General features: G+C 34.2%; 2 protein-coding genes and 1 non-coding gene across 4 annotated transcripts; all 3 read left to right on the top strand.

Moving 5' to 3' along the window:
- The first annotated feature begins 756 nt into the window (after nt 1-756).
- On the top strand, nt 757-10,637 carry LOC145639643 (cullin-1-like). 2 transcript variants are annotated; one of them, XM_081690931.1, is made up of 20 exons: nt 757-912; nt 1,931-2,093; nt 2,177-2,276; nt 2,719-2,904; nt 3,031-3,078; nt 3,169-3,372; nt 3,456-3,533; nt 3,700-3,789; nt 3,884-3,964; nt 4,048-4,107; nt 4,562-4,591; nt 4,668-4,754; nt 4,830-4,979; nt 5,059-5,114; nt 5,199-5,319; nt 5,397-5,558; nt 5,669-5,812; nt 6,280-6,498; nt 6,621-6,788; nt 10,306-10,637. In XM_081690931.1, the coding sequence occupies exons 2-20, from the start codon at nt 1,960-1,962 to the stop codon at nt 10,405-10,407; spliced, it is 2,220 nt and encodes a 739-aa protein (XP_081547057.1). In that variant the 5' UTR covers nt 757-912; nt 1,931-1,959; the 3' UTR covers nt 10,408-10,637. The 2 variants fall into 2 exon arrangements, with proteins under 2 accessions (XP_081547057.1, XP_081547058.1); XM_081690932.1 differs by having other exon boundaries at nt 819-972.
- Nucleotides 10,638-12,578: 1,941 nt separating this feature from the next.
- Nucleotides 12,579-15,253, top strand: LOC145639642 (polyubiquitin-like). The gene is made up of 2 exons (XM_081690930.1): nt 12,579-12,721; nt 13,875-15,253. Exon 2 carries the CDS (start codon nt 13,875-13,877, stop codon nt 15,021-15,023), a length of 1,149 nt encoding a protein of 382 aa, XP_081547056.1. The 5' UTR covers nt 12,579-12,721; the 3' UTR covers nt 15,024-15,253.
- A 1,161-nt stretch (nt 15,254-16,414) lies between these two features.
- On the top strand, nt 16,415-16,486 carry TRNAM-CAU (transfer RNA methionine (anticodon CAU)). The gene has a single exon. It is a non-coding gene; the product is annotated as a tRNA-Met (tRNA).
- Nucleotides 16,487-17,249: the final 763 nt, after the last annotated feature.

Below are 17,249 nucleotides of genomic sequence, written 5' to 3'. Positions count from 1 at the left end.
GTTAATACAATTACACAGGGATGGAGAGTAGTATAGCGATAGATAAGATATGTAGGTAGGGAAAATACAAGTTGATTTTATGAATTGTTTATCTAGTGACAATATTGTAAATAAGTTTCACATTAGTTATGCTTCATCATTTTATACGGTTATGCTTCACCTAAGATACCCCATATAATTATGATTCATCATTTTATCCATAAAAATTCCCCGTACTAAAAGAATTAAGACTTGATACAATGCTCGATGAGATATCCAAAAACTTTTGATGGTTTTACATTAGTTTTCCTCGAAGAAAAGTGGGTAGATGATGTTAATTAATATCGTTGAGTACTTTATCTTAACATTCAAACTGTAAGTTGAACGCCAACTTTAAAAGATAGGTAATCTAATATACATGCCGAAAAAATCACACAACATTTGTAGATATGAGAAATTTACAAAAAGAAAAAAAAAAATTCTAATACATCAACGCAATCCATCAAGTGTCATTTTCATGTGTCACAACTTACAAATATCAATATTTACAACTATTTGGATCGTAATGGAAACATTATCGAAATCCGGATTAATAAAACTTACAAAACCCGGAGTAATATTACCATTTCCTTATTGGAGTTTATCTTCCAAAAACATACATTTAAATTATTGAATACAAACATTATCGAAAAATACCTTAAACAAGATTACCTTATTACAAGTATTGATTGAAGTATATACATAAGAGTAGAAAAAACATGTCTTAAAAGAAGAATAGTTGAATCTAAAGGTTATAACACAATCGGGGTTTTGTTTACTACAACACAGATAATCAGACACACAATTACTCATTCATCACTTCCAACACATCCTCATTTCTCTTTCTCTCTCCTCCTTCCACCGGTTGCCGGTGACATCACCTTTCTATCTCAGGTGATCTCTTCTTTCTTCTTTCTTCTTTTTCCCTTTTTTAATTAGGTTTTACTGGTGAAGGTTAGTACTTGTTTTTGTTCTTCAGCTCTAAAGCTTTCATTTTTATGTATCTATTTTTTTCGATTGTTTTAGTTGATTTGTTTGTTGTTTGATCATTTTTTGGTAATTCGATCATTTTGGGATTGATGGGTTGTTTTGGGGGGATTTTTTTGTTGATTGGTGGGTTTTTGTGAGGTAATTTGGATAAATTCGATTCATTTCTGGGGTTAGGGTTTTCGATTTTGGGTGTGTGGATGTAATGATGCTAAACCCAAGTTAGGGTTTTTGTATTGAGCTGTTTGGATGAATGGTAGATTATGTATAAGGTCTTCAATTCTGTTTTTTAAGTGAATTTTTCAGGATTTTGAATGATAATTGGATAATTGATTGGGTTTTTTGAAATTTATGCCATTTTGTCCTCTAATTTAGGTTCATAGATCTCTCAATGAGCATCCGAAATTTGATTTGTTTGTTTTAAAATTTTTTTTGTATGCATTTGCTTGGTTACACTGATAAAGTTGTAGGCTTTAGGGTTTTCCTAGTATATAATACCTGTAGGGAATTAAATTTAGTTCCAGTATATGCCGAATTGCCCAAACTAGTTTAAATGCTCAATCTTAATGGAATTGAATTCAATCTGATGGTGTTCGTAATTCATTCAGACTCCTTTACCTCTGGGAGGAGAGGGGAAGAAAGGATTTATGGTTTTGTTTTTATGCCCATAATCCAAGTTAGATTGGGAGATTATTTTATTATGTGTTAATCAACTGTGTTATTATCATTGTATGTTGACGTGGCATGCATTAATAGTCTTGGCTGTTGTATTAATAGATATATATATCTGGGATTTATTATGATTATATATCATTTAATGACTAAAATTCTTGTTTGGGCTGTTCTATGATTTAGTGGTAGATATCATGATCAGTTGTCTAAGACAAATTTGTAGCTAACCTGTTTGCTTTGTGTTGTGTTATAGGTGATTAAGCCAATCAATTAGATACAAAAATGAACGATCGTAAAGTTATTGAACTAGAGCAAGGATGGGAGTTCATGGAGAAGGGGATTACAAAGTTAAAAAGGATTCTGGAAGGATTACAGGAACCACCTTTTAATTCTGAAGACTACATGATGCTGTACACGTGGGTGCCTTATCTGTTATTTATAGCATGTTTTGGTTTAGGATAATTAGTTGCACATCACTGAGTATCTAATTTAAATGTAGGACAATATATAACATGTGCACTCAGAAGCCCCCGCATGATTATTCTCAACAGCTTTATGACAATTACAAACAGGCATTCGTGGATTACATAAACTCAACGGTAAGATTTTTTTTTTTTTTGAACTTTTGGCACTTTACCATTTTTCCAAGGGTCATTTGTTTGTGTACTTGTACATTCCTGTTAATGACTTGGCACGAATAACTTGAAGGGAATCTGTTTTGGTGTACAAGTATATGGTGTTGTTTTTGTTGCTACTTACCCTTATGGGTGGTAGATCTATTTGCTAGACTTTGAATCTTTGCGAATATAATTTTGCTCTGTGTAAATTAGATTGTTGTAAATCATCCATTGTAGTAACTAGTAAGTATTGCTATAACCTCGCCCTCATATAACTTTTTGGTTTTAGTTTTTCATGAAATTTTCCCAAGTGTAATGTATGTAATTCAGGTTTAAGGAACTGTTTCTTCCAAGTCTGGTCATCGTATGAGCTCTGTGCTTTTAACACTGCATTTTTCTCTTCCCTCCCATTACTTTGAATCAGGTTTTACCTTCTCTTGGGGAGAAACATGATGAGTTTATGCTGAGAGAGCTTGTGAAGAGATGGTCAAATCATAAAGTAATGGTCAGGTGGCTGTCTCGTTTCTTCCATTATCTGGATCGGTACTTCATTGCTCGGAGGTCACTTCCATCTTTGCATGAAGTTGGATTGACTTGTTTCCGTGATCTGGTATTGATATATTTTCCTTGTCTCTCTTAATAGTATAATATATGTTCTCGGTTAATGTTTGCTCTGACTTGTATACTCTTGCTCTACATAAGGAGCTTACTCATGAATGAACTTTTTTTGCACCAGGTTTATCAAGAAGTATCTGGCAAAGCCAAGGATGCTGTCATAGCTCTGGTAAGTTCATAGCATGAAGCCTTTTTTCCTGGTTTTTTTTTTTCACATGCTCTGCATGCAGATGAGAGATGGCTTTGTGTTTCTGATCAGATTGACGTAGAAAGGGAGGGTGGACAAATTGATAGAGCATTACTGAAGAATGTTCTTGATATATATGTTGAAATCGGAATGGGACAAATGGATTACTACGAAAAGGACTTTGAAGCTCATATGCTAGATGATACCGCTGCTTACTACTCACGTAAGGCCTCAAGCTGGATTCTGGAGGACTCATGTCCAGAATATATGTTGAAGGCAAGCATTTTCTTTTCTCTACTATTCGATTTTGGCCTAGAAAACAATGTATGACTCATTTTAATTATTTATGGACTATACAGTCGGAGGAATGTTTGAAGAAAGAGAAAGATAGAGTGGCTCATTATCTACATTTTAGCAGTGAGCCAAAGCTTCTGGAGGTTAGATTTGTTTGTTGTTTCTGCTTAAGCAATTTCCTTCTAGTATTGCTAAGGTTTTGATGATTGTGCATAAAGATTTTGTCCTCAGAAATTCCTGTATCATATAAAACGTTTGGGCTTCTTATATGGTTTGCTTTTGATGTCTTATTGGCTTTCTTCTACACAGAAAGTACAAAATGAGCTGCTTTTGGTTTATGAAAATCAACTGCTTGAGAAGGAGAATTCTGGATGTCGTGCATTGTTGAAAGATGACAAGGTATAGCATTTACATTATTTACAGCCTGTAAGTTTTCTGTTTATTAGCTCATTTTACATTAAGAATATTGGCTTTGGTTCTTGGATCTCTTTAGGTGGACGATCTTTCTAGAATGTACAGGCTATACAGTAAGGTCACTAAAGGGCTGGAACCCATTGGCAGTATCTTCAAACAGGTGGAGCTTTATCCATACTTTCAACTGAGCAAGATCTACTTGTCCTTGTAAGTTTGCTAATATACAGTATGGATTTCCTGCAGCACATAACTGATGAAGGAACAACCTTAGTGCAGCAGGCTGAAGATGCTGCAATAAGCAAGGTGTGTGTTATTTTTTCTATTATCTTTATGACGTTACTTCTGATGTCTGTATTGGTTATGCAAAAATGAATATGATTGTCTATTTTGTGTTTTAAGTTTGAAATGAAAGATAGATTTTGTTTGGAAATCAATGAGTGACTTGTTGTAAGCTTGAATGAAGCAGAAATACACGATTTTCCAATTTTTTTGCCACCACATGCTTCCTTATTCCTGTGAATCTGTGATATCTTCACTCTTCATTGAAATTTGCCTGATTCTTTAAGAAATCGAGTAAATGGCTATGAGGCTATCATATGTTTAAAATATTTTTCTTCTTACACATAGTATTTATTGTACTGATACTTTGTTAGGAATGTGGGTTTATAAAACTTTGGTCATTTGTTTGTTGCCTATCCGGAGCATGTATTAGTTGCCCTAGTTGTCGGTTTCCTTGCTAACACTAATTCCTTGGCAGGCTGAAAATGCTGGTGGTTCACATGAACAGGTAGGTCTCTTAACTCACCCTGTTATATGATTTGGAAAAAGGATATTTGAGCTGACATGTTTGCCTTTTCTTTTAGGTGTTTGTCAGGAAAGTGATCGAGTTGCATGACAAATTTATGACTTATGTCACCGAATGCTTCAACAGCCACACCATCTTTCACAAGGTTTGTCATTTGAAGAATTATTTGCGATCTGTGTTCTGGTGCTGTTTTTTAGAGCTAAATATTGCTGCTCTATAGGCACTCAAAGAAGCGTTTGAGGTATTCTTAAACAAGGGTGTTGCTGGCAGTTCAAGTGCTGAACTGCTAGCTTCTTTCTGCGATAATATTCTAAAGAAAGGTGGTAGTGAGAAATTGAGTGACGAGGCTATTGAGGATTCACTTGAGAAGGTATATTTCTGTCAACTTTTGATCTTAAACTATGAGATTTTCTTGTTACTAAAAGTGTGCTTTTTACCACTATCTCCAGGTGGTGAAGCTTCTTGCATATGTCAGTGATAAAGACCTGTTTGCTGAATTTTATAGGTTAGCATGACCCTCACTTTTCGTATTATTTCTTGCATGGTTGTTTCTGTCCAAGTGTTTTAATATTCTCTTGATTTCTAATAGGAAGAAGCTCTCTCGGCGGCTGCTCTTTGACAAGAGTGCTAATGATGATCATGAAAGAAGTATTCTAACTAAATTGAAGCAGCAGTGTGGAGGACAGTTCACATCAAAGATGGAGGGGATGGTAGATTGCCTTGAATTATTTTGTTTATATTTAGTGGTCAAAATCCACAGAATTTAACCTCTTTGATCATTCTATAGGTGACAGACTTGACATTGGCGAGGGAGAATCAGACGAATTTTGAGGAATATCTTGGACAAAATCCAGATGCCAGTCCAGGTCTTGATTTGACTGTGACAGTTTTGACAACTGGGTTCTGGCCTAGTTATAAATCTTCTGATCTTAACCTTCCTGCTGAAATGGTAATGAGTGTTTTTTTTTTCTTTTAGATCGCCGTTATTATTCTGTGGTTTAACTTAAGTTGATTTTTTTGGATCAGCATGGGTATATCAATTTGTTGTTTTTCTTGTAGGTGAGGTGTGTTGAAGTTTTTAAGCAATTCTATCAAACTAAGACAAAGCACAGGAAGCTGACCTGGGTTTATTCGTTGGGAAGTTGTAACATTAATGGAAAGTTTGGTCCAAAAACAATGGAGTTGGTTGTTGGAACATATCAGGTAATTATTCTGAGGTAAAATACGAGCATTTATTAGCCTCTAACTTGAGTAATTAATGACTCTAATAACACCTGTTGGTATAGAATTGTAGTTTGATGTTATTATCTCTATACCGCTCGGGCATCGACCTAGGAAGAATCAATTCAATTTGAAGCTTATTGCTAATCTATGATCAACTTCCTTTTGTAGTACCCTACCCCCAGGGGAAGTTGAATCCCCGTTGTCTCCTTGAAAGAGAGATGTCAAAGAATATTATGATACCAACAAAGCATTTTGCATTTGTTGGTATTAATGTAAAAGTATTCTGGTATCATGGTAATACAATTTAACAACTATTTTATACCAACGAACATTATTAGAGTCATTAATAACACAAGTTATTAGATGCAGAGAATTTCCCAGTAAAATATCGTCTGATACCTCAGTTTTGTCATCTTAATTCAATGTCCTGATGTACATTTTTGTAGGCTGCTGCTTTGATGCTCTTTAACACCTCAGATCGACTGAGCTATTCAGAAATAGCAACTCAACTAAATTTAGCTGATGAAGACTTGGTTAGAGTGCTTCAATCTCTATCTTGCGCTAAGTACAAGATTCTTTTAAAGGAGCCAACTTCAAGAACTGTGTCCCCAACTGATTATTTTTCATTCAACTCTAATTTTACTGACAAAATGAGGAGAATAAGGGTATGTGCCCCCCCCCCCCCCCCCCCCTCTTTTTTTCTCTCCTATCACCTTAGTCTGAATAATTATCTTGCAAGGTTCTTTTTATTTAGATTAATTTGCTTTATTTTGATGATTGCTTCTAGATTCCTCTTCCTCCAATGGATGAAAGGAAAAAGGTCGTTGAAGATGTTGACAAAGATAGAAGATATGCTATTGATGCCTCAATTGTACGCATAATGAAAAGTAGGAAGGTTTTGGGATACCAGCAATTAATCACGGAATGCGTGGAGCAGCTTAGCCGCATGTTTAAGGTATAGCATCTTCACCATCAATAAATATTGTTTAAACTTATATTGCTGCTGCTAGTGTTGTGGAGTAAGGTAGATGAATCCATTACACTCCTCCTCACACTTTGATGATTAATTGGATTCCTACCTTGTTTTTCTTCAATCTAGCTGTGAGTCTGTACATATGGTTTTGTTTGACTAATAAGACCCTGGAATATAGCAAAGCTGTTTGACTATTGATAGTGATCTGAACACATTAAAATTAACAAATATGCGGCATAGATCACCAACAAGGAGAGCAAGCTGGGTGTGGTGCTGGGGCTTGGTCAAATGAGTTTATTAAGATGGATATTTCTGAACTGTCAAACAATGTAGAGGCAGGAATTAATTGTTATGAAACAGAGACGGGAAAGGGATGTTTGGAGAGGGAAGTTGCTGGATGTAATAGGGAAATACGATGGAAGAGATAGAGTTTAGATAAATATGCTTGGTTATATATCTTCTCTGTTTTCTTGCACGGATAGAGTGAAAACTAGACAAAAAAATTAACCAATTTGAAAAGAAAAAAAAAAAAGAAAGAATCACCTCAAAAGCTATAGAAACGAAGGAGAACGATGCCAAACAATCTGACCTACAAAACTGGTTTTTATTAGGCCCGATTTCAACAAAATTTTGCAAGAAACTTCAAGAAGTGCACCGTTTCCCTCGCCTAACAGCAGTAGTAGCAGCCACACCAATTTGGTGTTGATTTATAATGGTTTCCACAAAAATTCCGATCTTAGATGCATTGTAGTTTAGACTTTGCACAGTTTTGGAATAGGGGAACTAAATCAAAAGGATATGGAACAATTAAATCTAAGCAAGATCTTGTAACTAGGATATGGAGTTATTATTCCTAACCAAGGTTTAATAACAACTAAAATTGGAAGCCTTCCCTGTAAAATAACACATACAATTCATACGAATTGATCAAAGTATAACTCAATTCAATTCTTTGCTGAAAACGTTACAACCTAAAGATCTTTATTTGGGCAAATGGAACAAAAGATAAACTAATCTCGAAACTAAATCTATCAAAACAAAAGATAAATAAAATCTAAATATTATCTATAAATAACCATCCAAAAATAATAATTTAAATAGCTCTTCAACGTATTATTTTAATAAGCGCATAGGGTTCCTAGAGCCTAGGCACAAATCAAAGGTGAGTGCCTTTCGGCTTTCGTATGTGAGGCGAATTTTTTTACCAAAAAAAAAAATGGTATTTTTTTTTAAGCGCAAATATGAGTTAAAAAAAATAAAATTAAAAAAGATGTAAAGATTTTAGACCAAAAAAAAAAATCAAAAAAATGGGAGGGGCAATAGGTGATTGTAGTATAGAAGATTTGGGTATTGGGCGGGCCACTGGCTTTCTGAGTACTTGGAGAAGTCCACAAAAAAAAGGAAGAATTTCATGAGAATGAGAAGAGGAAAGTGAGAATTTTGATAGAAAATGATGAAAGCAGAAAGAGGAGTAGGATGAAGAGAGAGCATGAAAGACGAAGTAGACGAGCAAATCAAAGAAAAAACTTGATCTGGTGCCGAAATTCAGTGGAGGTTGCTCGCGAATGTTTGTCATAGCCAGCAAAGGTGGCAACCACCAGTTGCCAATTTGCTTCACCACCTGTGAATTAGGGTTTTATAAAATTAGGGCTTTGGGGTTAAAATTGAAGTTAAATCATGCAATTAATTGAGGATTTTTTTTATCAAATCACCTTCCTTGAATTTGAGTCAGATCTACTCTCTCGGTTGAGGCAGCCCAGGTTGGCCTTGCCCGGTGGTTGGTTGAGGTGGTATGAGTCGCAGGGTGCTTTTACTCTCCTTTTGTACAGCACTGCGCCCAACGCCCGGCCGCAATTTCTATGTTACTCCTGGAGTACAATGCACATGGTGCTCCAGGTTTATAAAACTTATGTTATTTCATTGTTAACTTTTTATTATTTTAGTTTATATATATGTTATTTTGAAATAAGTATATGTTATTTTATATTTGCATATTTTTTTTTATATTCAACATCGATTATTTCATTGTACACCAATTCTATAAAATTCATGTTATTTTGATATAAACTTCTTATTATTTCAATTTATATACATGTTATTTTTAGATAAGTACATGTTATTTCATTCTTGTATGCTTTTTTTATACATGCTATTTAAGTATATAAGTAAATAACAAACTATTTTAGCAAAATAACACAACATTTAAAGAAAATAACATGAGGTTTAAGCAAAATAACTCTAACATAATTGGTATGGAGTATATGATCCAGGAGTATGTAATACTAATTGACGCCCGGCAAGCTTGAGGCATTTTGGGTGGCACCTCACTTTGCCTAGGGCCGCTTTTTAAACTAAAATTGTGCATTTGTGAACCTTTATTGCCCACTCGGAAGAATCAACAGTCTTTTCTAAGAGGTGGTAGTAGCGCATTTCTAAATTTCTTGGCAAGTTGGCAGTGAATTATTTAAATAAATTATGAAGTACATGGATGTTGGGTATACTTTTATGATTTGAACATTCTTGCTATCAACTGCTCTAAATGAGAAGTAAAGTGGAAAAACTGATGCATAATAGATGCATGGAACAGTAATTGTTAGGGACCGCAGTTCTTGGGCAATAATTGTTAAGCGGAAGCCAATCAGAATGACTAGTGGTTGTGATATTTGTGTCGGTTTTGACGAGCAAGTAGAAGGGAAACAATGTATTATGTATCAATATTTGAATTATGAATAAACAGCTAATTGAAACATAGAACTAGTTAACAGGCTAAATTACCACCAACACTTGAATATGTTACATCAAGTAGAAAGTGAATGATGGAAAATTCTGTTTTTATGGATTTTATGCTCATACGACTGGTAAGAGTGAGCCAGTTCTTCCATGTGAAGGATAATAGTGTGTAGAGAAAGAAACGCATCGAATCAAAAGCAATTATTTTCTTTTCATGATGCGAGTTTTATTCAACTGCTTTTCTTTAGCAAGCATAAGAGAAACTTGCTTAAACTAGGATATAAGAATTAAAGAATATATAGGGTTTTGCTTGCTGAGATGATTTGGTGAGAAATGAAAGGTTTGTTCTATCGAAGTCCTTGTAAGACAGTCTTTGCTGCTGCCTTTAGATTTAGATTGAGAATGCGCTGTGTAACCTTTTAGTCGTATCATGAGTGTGTCCCATTCAGCTATTTCCTGTCTCAATCTTATGCATGTGATGTTTCTCTTTCTATTCCATCCTTCCTTGAAAGTAGTTATAAGAAGGATTGTAAGCTGTTATAGATAGGCACTTAGGTTTTGGTATCCATTATCTAGTATTCTAGTGCAGTGGTGCTTGCATTGCCTTTGTTGGATACATCTTATTGTTTATTGGGCAAAATTATTGGATTATTATAAGGTGTATTCTAGTAAATATGCTCCATCGGTTTCCTAATTTCTGTAACATTGAGAATAGCATGCGAACTTTATACCCCTTGATTATATAACTAATTTTTTTAATTCTTTCCAGCCCGATTTCAAGGCAATTAAGAAGAGGATCGAGGATCTGATCACCAGAGATTATATTGAAAGAGACAAGGATAACCCTCAGCTGTTCCGGTACTTGGCTTGATCATATTCTTGTATCCTTGTGCTTCACCTTTCAAGGTGTTATATGTATGAATGTATCAAACCCTGAATGATAATGCGAAGAGTAGGTTTTTATTGTACAGTAATTTGGTTATCCATGAGTCGATCAAAATTGTTAGGGAAAGTTATTTTTTTGGTCTCATGCAATCCAAAAAATTATTAGACATCTTTGTTGATTTAAATAATATGTTCAGTTTAAAACTTTCAACTTAATGAGGTGAAGTAGCTTTTATGTGCACCCTTATCTCCAGGTTTTAAATTCCTATACGATTACAGGAGATATTTATTAATCACTATATATTGCAACCTTTTACCTTGTACGAAGTACTTCCTATTATTCGCGTTCCTGTTCTCTTTATCATACACAGAATGACAGAATTACACCTTATGAGTATCGATCTATCAAGTATTCAAGTCTAAGTTGCTGCCTGTAGCCTGATCGATGCATGGCTAGTAGTGTTTAATGGTGAAAAATTAAGGTTGTAGTCTAAGTTATGAGCAAGTCTTTGGTAGTTTGGTGTATTACATGTTCATATGCTTGAATTTATGCATAATTTTCCCCATTACTTCATGATTATTTCCTCATCGCCTATTGGGTTATCTTTTAAAATTTATCTATAAAGAACAAGAAACATGTACGAAGCATATACTAATACAAATTATACTATTGCGAGTTTACATAAAAAATGACAAATTTTATTCATTATGAAAGGAAAAAACAATGTAGCCATTTTATTGTTACCAATTGTTATTTGACATGAGTTTAATGCATACTATAACTATAAGTCCTGTTACTTTGATGCCTCTTATAGTTAGCAAAAGCTTCTAATGTTAAAGCAACTATTGGAGGCAAGGAAGGGACAATTGGACAAAGATGTATGCTACCTCGATTTCATCTTGATAATTAATAGCTAGAGGTCCATTTTTTTTTTTTTTTTTTTTGAAAGAAAGAAAGGTCCATGATTTGAATTTGAAATGATCTTTGCCTTGATCTTCTTTTCTTGTACTTCGTACAATTTACTACGTATTTCTATGTGAAAGAACTAATCTAATACGAAGTAAAAATATTATATTGAAATAAATATTAATTACATGTTTTTTAAAAAAAAAATAAAAATAAACATTAATTACATAGATGAACGGTGATTTTGTCATACATTTCCAATTTAATACCAATGTAGGCACTATTTCAAGGGGTTATCTAATATTTGGGGGGCATTTAAACATAAGTAATACAATGAATATTTTACGTTAAAGTTGTTGATATTTACCCTTTAGAAAAATAGTGTCCTAATTTGTCATTTTAATTACCAAGTCCATATGGGTAGCTTACCTAAATTTTTTTTATTTTTTTCTTAAAAAAAAAGCTAATATTATCAAAAGCACTTCTCAAACAATTTATTCTACTAACTTGTTACTTGTCATTTTGTCAAACCATCTAATATAATCAGTTATTAAATTCGATTATTACAACGAGATATTATGAATTAATTCTAGCTTGTTAACAAGCACCTAAAAATTATTCTCATGTGGAATTGGGTATATCTAAACAGTAATTTTATTTCTTTGATAATAAGATACAAAGTAGTAAATTTGATATTTATATGAGATTATAACACGTCTTTCATTTTTTACAAATCACAACCTATCTTCTTGACGCGTTTTTTAAAATAGAGATTAAAAAATAAAATTGACACCTTTATCAAAATTAAATGATTTGGAGTTATGAATTATCTTTAATTTCGTCAAGGAGGTGTATTTTTCAACTTTTACCATGAAGAAAATTACACAATTTCTTTTTTGACAAGAAGAGAATAGGGAATTGAGTTTCAATTTAAGGTGTAAAAACCAAAAACGTGTTTAACCTAGATGCACACAAGCAATTACTTTTTAGCTAACCAATCCTAGGTTAACATATCTATTTTACTCCGTACTAATTAATTAAAAAAACCTTATCTTATCTATAGTATATAGTCCAAATAAAAGTAACAAAAGAGATTTTAAAATTGAAAACTATATACCAATAAATTCCAGAATATCCGGCGATTTTATTTATTTGATTAGATCAACGTTGTCACTTTTGACACGCGTAACTCGTGTGTTACCTAGCTTAATTATCTCAACTTCCTTCTTTTCCTATTTAAACCCTCCTTCTTTTTCCCATTCACCTTCACAACCTTCAAACTATTTTCTCTCATATCATCAAACCCTAACACAATTCACCTTAAATCTTCTCTTTCTAATTTTGGGTTAGGGTTTTTCCGCTAATTTCCGACGTTTTTCGCTCCTAATTCAAGGTGAGTTTCTGCTTAATCTTTTCTCGTTTTTTGTTTGATTTTTCTGTTGTGTTTTTGTGTGTCTCTGTTTTAGGTTTTTTTGTTCTGATTTTTGATTTTATAATGTTGAATCTGTTGATGTTGTTGTTGATGATTTCTATTTTGTTTATGATCTTAGCGTTGATTTGTTATGATAATTGATTTTGTACTACTGAATTAGTTGAACTTGTTGTTGATGATGCTGATTTTTTTGTTTGATCATGATTTTGGCGTAAATTTGTTTATCATTGTGCTGTATAATTATGATTTTTTCTCTATGATGCTGATTTTCTAGTTTTTTTCCTTTTGATTTCAGTTTATCTTGGGGTTTTGATTTCCTTTTTACGTTTCTTGAATTATTTTTATGTTTCTGCGATTCTGTGTGTTTCTGTTTTATGCTTATATTGTTTTGATTTATAATGTTCAATATGCTGTTTACGATCTTAGCGTTAATTTGGTCTAATTCTTGATTTTATATAACTGAATTTATTGAATTTGTTGTTTATGACTTTATGATGCGGATGTTTGATTTGCTCATGATCTTGGCGTAAATTTGTTTATGATTTCTTATTGTGTCTATAATAATTTGTTTATGATTTCTTATTGTGTCTATAATTATGCTGTATTCGGAGTTCGTTCGCTTGATTGAGTTCATCTTAGGGTTTCAATTTTCTTTATTACGTTTCTTGGTTGATTTCTCTGTTTCTGATACTTTTTTTAGTGATCGATTACCTGACTGACTGTTAAGGCTCTAGGATTAGATCATACTTATGATTATTGAATGGTGATTTCTTTGAGTATTCACAATTTATTCTTTGTTTTTGACAATAATCATGCAATTTCATCCAAAATTTTAATAAATACAACTATTGAAGATTGTTTTTAAACTATTTGCAAATATTTGGGCTCTTGTTTTCTTCAAATTATGTGTTGAAATGATCGCTAAAAAGCCTTTTTAGTTGTAACACCTTAATAATCTTTAGTCTTGTTCCCTCATATTTTGAATATATGTTGCACTTGTTTTCTTTTGTGTTTAGTAGAATTATTGTAATCATCCTTTTAATGTGATAGTCATCCTTGATGTTGATCTCTTTGTTATCTAACTGTTTTGTTTTTATGACCTTGTGTGTTGCAGATGCAAATCTTTGTGAAAACCCTGACTGGCAAGACCATCACCCTCGAGGTGGAGACTTCTGACACTATTGAGAATGTCAAGACCAAAATTCAGGATAAGGAGGGTATCCCACCGGACCAGCAGAGGCTCATCTTCGCTGGTAAGCAGTTGGATGATGGCAGAACTCTAGCTGACTACAACATCCAAAAGGAGTCCACTCTCCACTTAGTCCTCCGTCTGAGGGGTGGTATGCAGATCTTTGTCAAGACCCTAACAGGCAAGACGATCACCTTGGAAGTCGAAACTTCTGACACCATTGAGAATGTGAAGACGAAGATCCAGGATAAAGAAGGGATCCCACCGGACCAGCAGAGGCTTATTTTTGCTGGGAAGCAGCTTGAGGATGGCCGGACTCTTGCAGACTATAACATTCAGAAGGAGTCTACTCTGCATTTGGTCCTCCGTTTGAGGGGAGGTATGCAGATTTTCGTGAAGACTCTCACTGGAAAAACCATCACCCTGGAAGTTGAAAGCTCTGACACTATCGATAACGTTAAGACAAAGATTCAGGACAAGGAGGGAATTCCACCAGACCAGCAGAGGCTGATCTTTGCCGGGAAGCAGTTGGATGATGGAAGGACATTGGCTGATTACAATATTCAGAAGGAATCTACTTTGCACCTGGTGCTTCGGTTGAGGGGAGGTATGCAGATTTTCGTTAAGACTCTTACTGGGAAAACCATCACCCTAGAAGTTGAAAGCTCAGATACAATTGACAATGTGAAGACGAAGATTCAAGATAAGGAGGGCATTCCACCTGACCAGCAGAGGATTATCTTTGCTGGGAAGCAGCTGGAGGATGGCAGGACTTTGGCTGATTACAACATCCAAAAGGAATCAACCCTGCACTTGGTCCTCCGCCTCAGAGGTGGTATGCAGATCTTTGTGAAGACCCTCACCGGGAAGACTATCACCCTCGAGGTTGAGACTTCTGATACAATTGAGAATGTGAAGACTAAGATTCAGGACAAGGAGGGTATCCCCCCAGACCAGCAGAGGCTCATCTTTGCTGGGAAGCAATTGGAGGATGGTCGAACCTTGGCTGATTACAACATTCAAAAGGAGTCTACCCTCCATCTTGTTCTCCGTCTTCGTGGGGGTGATGCTTGAAGTTCTGAAGCTATTATGTGGTTCACTGCAGCAGGGTTTCTTATGTGTGATATGTGTTCTGTTTTCGGAACTTATTAATATGGTTTAGATGTGTCTGTTAGTAGTATGGTTTGATATTGTGGACTATTGGTGTTATTGTGTTAAGGCTGTGATGATGCTATTATGTTTAGTAATGTGGGTTTCTAACCCTAGTATAAATAAATAAAATGAGACCAGGCGTCTCTTGGCTATATAGATGTTTGCTTGCATTCATTTTATGGTTATGTCTGTATATTACTGCATCTATAATTCTTTGGTATTATTTTCCGTACTTGACCATAACTTGGTGTATAAGATGGGCTCTGGTTTGTGAATCTTTGCTACTCCGAATGAAACACATTACTGATTGACATTTTGCTAATATTCTGGACATAATAAAAACAAAATCCCCTTTTTCTAGCTCTTCTTATTTGATAAACTTACTGTGTTTCCCTTTTGAATAATTACGAATTTATGAATATTTCAAGGTTGTCTTTCCCTTCTGAATGGTTTACGATTTTATGGACATTCTTGGTGATGAAGGTAAAATTTGAGTACTATTTTTTGAAATACATTTCAAGATTTTACCTTAATTTCTTTGTTTAATCTAGTTGGTACTTCGGTGACTCAAAGCGACAAAAACTGCTTTCTCAATGTTTATGAGTGATGGTTTTCTTAATATACTCGCGGTTGTGATAATGATTGTGTGTTCAATATTCATTGTTTAGTAGTCTTTGGTTTTGTTTACCAGAAATGAATAGCATCAAAAACAACGATCACTCAGTATAACCCACAGGTCAATATAACTATATACGGAGTATGTTAATCCAATTAAATTACTACCCTTGTGTAAATCATGCAATTATTTTCGATACATCATGCTATTATAGTATGCTGCTGGACTGAATAGTTATAGTGTATTGTTGAAACTGTACCAGTAACCAGTACAACGAAGTGTGGCAATACATAAATCAACCTCGCTGCAAAGATTCTCGACTCATGATTTAGTGTTGTGACACAATGTGGATAGTTAAGTGAAAAATCAAAGCCACGCAAATTACTACCTCTGTTCCATATTATTTGCAACGATTAAACATTTTTCCTCTCTACTTTATGTCAAATCGTTGCAAATAATATAAAACAGAGGTAGTATAATGTTCGTCTTCTAAGGGAAGAAAGCTCCAATGCAATATTCCAAAGTTCACTGGGAAGCAACTTTATACCTCCCATGATTTTCGACATCTCAACAATCTTTCCTATGAAAAGATTAGAAGAAGAAATCCAGCAGGAAAGAGTTTTGTTTTGCAAGTTTAAAGTTTTCTCAGCAAAAAGACTTAATACTTGTATTTATTTGACGCAATTGATATCAATAAATCAGAGTGGCGCAGCGGAAGCGTGGTGGGCCCATAACCCACAGGTCCCAGGATCGAAACCTGGCTCTGATATAAAATAGAGAAAGCTTCCTGCCAACCCTTTTTTTTTTCAAATACTAGTACTACGTATAAAATTTTCTTTGACATTTCTTTTTAAACGTTTTGGGCCCTTTGAATCTATCAACAGCATTATAGTCTATGTACTTTTTGGGTTGGGCTCTCTGAACTTATTGCAAGTTGAATCTTTTCTACCCAATAAAATATTTGTACAAATAGAGGAGAGGCCAATATCCTAGAGAGAGGAGGGCAATTTTGTTGTACCTTGAGTATGATACAAATCAAACTTACTCCGTATATCTTTGCCAAAAGTCTTGGCCACGAACATGATATTTCTTTGTGCAATTAGTGTGCGTACATAAAATAATAGCATAGGTCCACAACAAGGTTAATGTTATATGTCCATAACATTATACGGAGTATATATATTAGTCACGTAGTCTTGATTTACATGTGTTCACATATATTTCATGTAATCATGTATGTTAGCAATGAAATTTTAGTTTTTGTTCATGTATGTACTAATGTACATATGAATACATTAAACTATATAGGAACACGCATGCATTATCATTACCCATTGATATAAATGTCCGAGATTATGCTAATCGAAAAATTAGCTTGAACATAATATTAAATTACTAAGTCCAGTTGATGTAACTTTGATTTTATTCTTTAGGATGCAATATTGGTTCCAAAATATTCAATTATTTTCCCATAAAACGGTGCATTATATTCCCATCCTTTCTCCTTGCATTTAGTCAAAGAAGTATTGAAT

This window comes from Chenopodium album, chromosome 7 (genome assembly GCF_948465745.1).
Source record: "Chenopodium album chromosome 7, dcCheAlbu1.1, whole genome shotgun sequence".
NCBI classification, from domain to species: Eukaryota; Viridiplantae; Streptophyta; class Magnoliopsida; order Caryophyllales; family Amaranthaceae; genus Chenopodium; species Chenopodium album.
Note: the sequence above shows the minus strand (reverse complement) of the source record. Positions and strands in the feature narration are given on the sequence as shown.

Excerpts from the sequence above, each read along its gene's own strand:
- LOC145639643 (XM_081690931.1), top strand. The coding sequence starts at position 1,960 with ATGAACGATCGTAAAGTTATTGAACTAGAGCAAGGATGGGAGTTCATG. Across the intron at positions 2,277-2,718 it reads TGGATTACATAAACTCAACG|GTTTTACCTTCTCTTGGGGA; the intron begins GTAAGATTTTTT and ends ACTTTGAATCAG. Across the intron at positions 4,980-5,058 it reads TTGAGGATTCACTTGAGAAG|GTGGTGAAGCTTCTTGCATA; the intron begins GTATATTTCTGT and ends CACTATCTCCAG.
- LOC145639642 (XM_081690930.1), top strand. The coding sequence starts at position 13,875 with ATGCAAATCTTTGTGAAAACCCTGACTGGCAAGACCATCACCCTCGAG.